The 6225-nt window shown below is 56.4% G+C and overlaps 1 protein-coding gene across 4 annotated transcripts; it reads right to left on the reverse strand.

Annotated features, from left to right (window-relative positions):
• Positions 1-1759: 1759 nt before the first annotated feature.
• On the reverse strand, positions 1760-5470 carry LOC113995185 (probable ubiquitin receptor RAD23). Of its 4 annotated transcripts, none has more exons than XM_039386375.1 (5): positions 4984-5359; positions 4786-4890; positions 3384-3476; positions 2531-2625; positions 2125-2228 (listed from the first exon to the last, which is right to left on the reverse strand). In XM_039386375.1, the coding sequence occupies exons 1-5, from the start codon at positions 5342-5344 to the stop codon at positions 2199-2201; spliced, it is 684 nt and encodes a 227-aa protein (XP_039242309.1). In that variant the 5' UTR covers positions 5345-5359; the 3' UTR covers positions 2125-2198. The 4 variants fall into 4 exon arrangements, with proteins under 4 accessions (XP_039242307.1, XP_039242308.1, XP_039242309.1 ...); XM_039386372.1 differs by having other exon boundaries at positions 2531-2864; XM_039386373.1 differs by lacking the exon at positions 2531-2625 and having other exon boundaries at positions 1760-2228; positions 4984-5470.
• Positions 5471-6225: the final 755 nt, after the last annotated feature.

The following is a 6225-nucleotide window of genomic DNA, read 5'->3' on the forward strand; positions in this document are numbered from 1 at the left end:
GACTGGACACCCCTAGATTTCTTTGGGTTCCTGCACAGGAGAGAGGCTCCAGCCCTGGGATCATTTTCAAGGCCTCCTCTGGACCTGCTCTGACAGGTCCAGGTCTTATTTGCACTGAGGCCCCCAGAGCTGGATGTGGGCTCCAGGTGGGATCTCCAGAGAATGGAATAGAGAGGGAGAATCCCTTCCCATCTAAAACTCAGCACCATATGGGCCACTAGGAAGAAAATTCAGTCCCTCCCTGACTAAACCAGAACAAAGGGTCTCTGTCATGGTTAGCAGCAGCTATGTGCTTAGTTCTGACTTTGCATTGTGTGGTGGATTTGGTGGGCACACACCAGAGGTGCTGAGGCTGGTCCCCAGTCCCCTCCCAGGTTATTGTTTGGCTCTGTCATGATATATGGCTTGTATGTGTGTGCTCTTTAGGATAAACCCTTTGCTCCCAAGAGCACACAACCACGGCTCCCCTGACCTACCTCTCCACTGCATCAGCATCTCCTTCTTCCATGTCATGCCAATTACTGCAATTCCTTTCCCCTCCCACCTCTGTGACAGCCACTTCCTCTGGACACTCCCTGTATCACGATATCCCTGTAGCCTGTTCCCTGGAATATCAACCCTCTGCTGCAACACTATTAAAAAGCCACCAACAGTAAAATTTTGAGCCCAAAGCTCAGTTTCAAAGGCCAGAACATTATTTTTGATTATTTTTCAGATCCAACCCCGAGCTGGATCACAAACCCTTGTTTATACATGTCCTAGTTAGAACAGCTGGGACCAATTCATCACTGGATGGGTGTAACCCAAAACTGTGTATTCTATAGCCTTCCATGCCATTTCCCAGAAACTGTTATCAACAGAGCATTTACACCCTCTGCCCAGAGCAGCCTGACTCCTCAGGCTATAAACTAGGCGTTAAGAGGCCTGTGAGATAGGAAGATGTTCCTGTCCTCACACCCTTTTATGGAACTCCCCGCTCTGAGGGAAGGACTGAGCATTCCTGCCTGAACTGGAGAATATATAAACTTGGAGTTTTGGAACCTTTTTACCACTCGTGGGATCCAGAGGAAGACTGCAGCTCACCGCTCTCAACCAGACTGAGACCACCACCCTCAACTAGACTGCAATCACCACTTCTGACCAGACTGCAACAGCTCTCCCACCAGCAGGTTTTTCCCCTCTCCCTTTACTTTGGACTCAGGGGGGGGCCCAAGGAACACCACTTTGTTCATGCCCCAGGATGCTGGGTTATACATTTGGGTTTTGTGGGTTAAGACCAATTGTTTGTCTGTATAATCGTACTTATTGTATTATTTTATTAAATTGTTATTCTGACTTATAATCTCTCTTTTGAGTTGAGTTCATTTCCCCTGCTGGTTAACTTTTAAACCAGCACAATACAATGCAGTCTCAAAGTAGGGAGAGCAGCAACACTTTTAACTCCCTCTTAACTCTACATCCCTGAGGTGTTGCTGCCATCACTGCTGGGCTCAGCCTTGGCCAGTGATGGGTCTCTCCACAGGAATGATGGTGGACCTGGGATGAGACTGGAGATGAGGGACAGGAGGGTTCATGTCCCTAGGGGGGTTGGGGACATGGGGTGGGAACAGGACCCCGTAACAGGGCTGGGATTGGTGTCTCCAGGGGGGGCTGCAGCTGGTGCCCAGGGATGGGGGGGCTGCTGTGTCTGGGGACAATGGGACCGAGGGTGGGAATGGGCCCCTCTGATGTCACTGGGTCTGGGACTGATGTCCCCAAAGGGAATCAGGAACTCGGAATGGGGAGCTGAGGGGGGGCTGACAGCCCTGGGGGTGTTTGGGACCTGGGATGGGGCTGGGATTGATGTCCTCAGAGGTGTTTGGGACAGGGATGAGGCTGATGGCCCTGGAGGCTATGGGGACCCCCATGGTACCTGGGATGGGATCCCATGGTGGGACTGGGGGTGGAACTCATGTTCTCAGACCATGCTGGGTCTGGAGGGGATGTCCCTGGGGATGCCAGGTTTGGGGATGGCTTTATGACTCCACAGTGGGCCTGGGTTTGTGTCCCTGGGGGGGCCAAGGGTGGGGACTGAGGGGTGCTGGGGGTGGGCCCCATCCTGGGTTTGCTGCCGGTACAACGCAGTCGATTGTGCTGCTGATCTTTATTTAAACGCTCCTGCAAATATTCTGCTGGCTTCTGCCCGGCTGTTGGGGCGCTCAGAGCCGGCTCTCGAAGCTGCGAGGCGCCTGCGGAGAGAGGAAGCTGCTGAGGCCCCGCCACGGCCGGGGGTGCAGGGTGGGTGTGAGGGTGCGGAGCAGCACTGGGTGCCCCGAGGGGTGTGGGCACCCGGCTGCACAGGGGAGCTGTGGGCACAGAGAGCTCTGGGCAGAAAACGGGGCACCAGCTCACAGCACAAATCTCTGCTGAGTTTGGGCAGTGGCAAACTGGGCACCCAGAGCACCTTAGCTCAGAAAACCCCATGGCTGCTCTGGCTGATAGCAGCCATCCAATACCAGTTTGGCAACTCCCCCCAGGCCCACCAACTCACTTTCTCCTCTTCCTCCACAAGTGGAATACACAACACAGCACCATCCCCAGCAGCATTGAGCCCAGGACAGCCACGATGCCTTCTATGCAGTACGTCTGGAAGGTATCAGCACCCACAGAGTTTGGGTCTGCCCTGCCCACCACAGCGTTTGGATCTGTCCTGCCATCCACAGTGTTTGGGTCTGTCCTGCCATCAACAGCATTTGGATCTGCCCTGCCCACCACAGCAATTGGGTCTGTCCTGCCATCCACAAGGTTTGGGTCTGCCCTGCCCACCACAGCGCTGGTGAATCTTCTGCCATCCACGGCGCTGTTGAGGCTGAGGCTGTTCACACCTGGAGGAACAATTGTGCACATCAATGTGCCCTGACATTGCCAGAAAATGTTCTTTCCCACTTTGTTGGCATGTCTGAATGAGGGAATATCCTGGGTGGCAACATTTCTGTGGCTTCAGTAGAAGCCAAGGAAACTCCCAAAGGCCTTGCAAGTCCATGCTCTCCAGAGCCTCTCTCTCTCTCTCTCCTCTCGGCTTCGCTTGCACTCTGAAGTGGCCGCAGTCCAGTTCTCCCAGTGCCTGGCTTTGCTCCCCATTCCTGAGGATCCTTCACATTTGCCCACAATTTTTCTTGCACTCTGGCCAGGGATGGTCTGACTGGGGCAGCCATAGTCCCTGGGACTCAGTTGGAGCCACAACTGGCAGCAGAGATTCTGGACCATCCTTGCAGCTCGCCAGCACCTGCAGGGTCCCTGCAGTGAGGCTCTGAGGTGTGGGCTGGGGAGGCTATGGCATGTCCCTACATTTATCCAAAACCTCTGCTGCCCCACTGTGCCGGTTGGGAGTGACCTGTACCCACCTCGTGCTATCGTCTTCAGCTGTCCAAGGATTTCATGTAGCACTTTGGATGTGTCCTGGGAAGATTGTCCCCTTCCATCTCGATACTCTGGACCTTAATGGAAAGAATAGAGTTACATTTCTGCCCCAGCAAACCCTGCACTCAGGCTGTGCAGTCAGTTAGGACTGACTCGTGACCCCCTCCAGCGCAGGGTCCAGCCAAGAAGCAGGAAAAGCCCTTCCTGTGCCCACAGCTGCAACCAGACCCCCCATGAGGAGCTCCTGTCACACCTTGGGGCACCCTCTGTCCTGACTGAATAGCAGAACAGGAGAGGGGATCATGGAACAACATGGTACACCTGGGCTTTGCTCCCCATTCCTGTGGATCCTTCACATCTGTCCACAATTTCTCTTGCAGGCGCTCACCTTCCCTTTCCAGGCTTGGTGGGTGCTGCCTTGATGTACACTCTCTCTGACCGTGGGGGACACATTGTCCCCCAGACAGGACTCAGGGGGCCAGATGGAGAGCAAGGAGGGACCAATTGTCCCTTGGAGTGAGATGGACAAAACCCATCCCCTTGGAATGAGGTGGACAAAACTCATCCCTGTGTCAGGGAGGGCCACCCCCAGCTCTTCCTCTACAGCCCAGCACCCACACTCTGAGGGGACACACTCGGGCCCGCAGGAGACACCCGAACCTCGCTCTCCCTCGCTGCCCTTTCTCCAGCATGGGCAGCGCTTGCCTGCTCCCAGTTTTCAGGTCTTGTCTCCCATGTATGGCCCCTGGCAGGACTGTCCAGTGCCTGGATAATTTGGAAAACATTCCTCTAGCCCAGAGTGGGGGCCTTCCCCAGGACTGGCCAGCACTGCCAAGGATCAGGGAAAGGTAAAGCCTCAGTGTGGGTCAGGTACAGAGGCTGCAGGGGGATGGTGCAGGGTCCCCCCAAGCTGTGCTGGACCCGTCGGTGCAGCCCTTTGGACCCCAGTTCCCAGGAGGGATCCCTCTGTTGAGCCAGGGCCTCCAGGGCCTCCTGGTAAGCTCTGGGATGCAGGTGCTGCAGGAAGGACATTCAATCCAGTCGCATTTCCTGTGATCTGCTGAGTGGGGTCCAGGTGACCTAGTTCCCAAAAGGGCAAAGTTGTGAAATCCCTGAGAACAGGATGTGGGGGGCAGTGAGCCTCTCCCCACATCCACAGAGGGTCTGAGGGCGTGTTCCTGGCACAGTGACGGCCACAACCTCCCCCGTCCCGAGGTGACAGGGACCCCGGTCGCTCCTGGCTGCTGGCAGAGCTCTGGCTCTGTGCTGACAGTTTGGCTGCTGACGCGAGGAGCAGCAGCAGCAGCAGCAGCAGCAGCGGGGCAGGGCCTGCAGACACTCGGGATCTCGGCGGATGCTGCCGGGTGGCCGAAGGACAGCGATTACCTGGCACTCCTGTTGGCTGAACGGCCCCGGTGTTTTCCCCAGGGACTGGCACTGCCTGATGGTCTTCCTGAGGTGCCTCCTTATCCACAGGCTCACGCTCCAGAGCTTTAGAGAGAAAGTGTGTCAGCTGAATTGCAAGTCCCCATTCCTCATGGGGATCTGCCAGAGCTGGGGGCTGGCCCTGCCCTCCCCACCTACCCACTGCCCACGGTCGCCACGGAGCAGCCCTGACACCCCCGGCTGGCAGGGCCACCAGGAGGAGGATGAGGGCCAGGGCCCACCGCGCCTGCAACATGCTGTCACTGCTGTCACTGTTGCTGCTGACACAGCTGGTACTGCTGGAACTGCCGCTGCTGGCACTGTCACTGCTCACTGCTATCACCGTCACTGTCACTGCAGGCACTACAGGTACTGCAGGCACTGGCACTGCTGGCACTGTCAGTGCAGGCTCTGCTGACACTGCTGCTGCTCCTGCAGCTACTGGAGTGATGCCTGTGGCACCTGCCCCACACTGCACACGAATGCCTGGCCTTGTGACTTCATGGCCTGGCTTTGTCATCTCATGGTGGGGCTTTGCTACTGCATGGGAGGCTCCTACCGTCAACATTCCACCATCTCCATGAGAAGCACAACATTTCAAGCTGCTGGGGAGGACTCCCAAGGAACTACAGAGCAGGGAGCCAACCCCAACAGACTCAATGCTCTTTGGGTTGTTTCTTGCAGAAGAGTCTGAGGCTGCTCCCTGGCAATTCTGCTGTCTCCAGCAGAGCACAGCACACTCCCAGAGATATCTGCCAGGAGTCACAGAGGCCTGCCCGACACACACCTGCCTTCAGCAGGAATCAAACTCTTCAACAAAACACCCAGGAGGAGTCTTGGTCTCCTGCCCAAGCCTTCAGCCACCTCCAGAGGAAGCGAGTACACTCTTGGTGGTGCCCAGGAGGAATCCTGGGAGGCTGCCAGACATGGACTGGCCTCTAACACGGACACAACAGGTACATGACCTACCTGGGGGCATCTGCGGCTACTGCCCACGGCTTCAGTTGCTGCCAGACGAAACCACAACACTCTTGGAGATGCCTGGACAGAGTCCCAGGGATCCTCCAGGAAAGGACCTGCCTCCAGCATGGGCCAAACACTTTGGTTTGCAACCTTGGAGGGGTCTGGGGCTGCTCACAGCGGTGCTGGCTGTTCAAGGATGGACAAAACACATCCAGCTCCTGGTGCTGAGCACAGAAACCACGGCAGCAATGCAAACGTGTTCCAGAATAAAGCCGGTCCCATTCCCTTCCCCCCAGCTGCTCCCTCCCTATCCCAGGCTCTGGGGCACTTTCCCTGACGTGATGCACAGAATCCTCTCTGCTGACACTGTCATCAAAGCTGTGAAATCACAATTCTGGCCTGTGGCTGAGCTGATGCTTTTGCACGAGGGGCAGCCAG

This window comes from Pipra filicauda, unplaced genomic scaffold (assembly GCF_003945595.2).
Source record: "Pipra filicauda isolate LSUMZ 115617 unplaced genomic scaffold, ASM394559v2 scaffold480_size458065_pilon, whole genome shotgun sequence".
In the NCBI taxonomy this organism is placed as follows: domain Eukaryota; kingdom Metazoa; phylum Chordata; class Aves; order Passeriformes; family Pipridae; genus Pipra; species Pipra filicauda.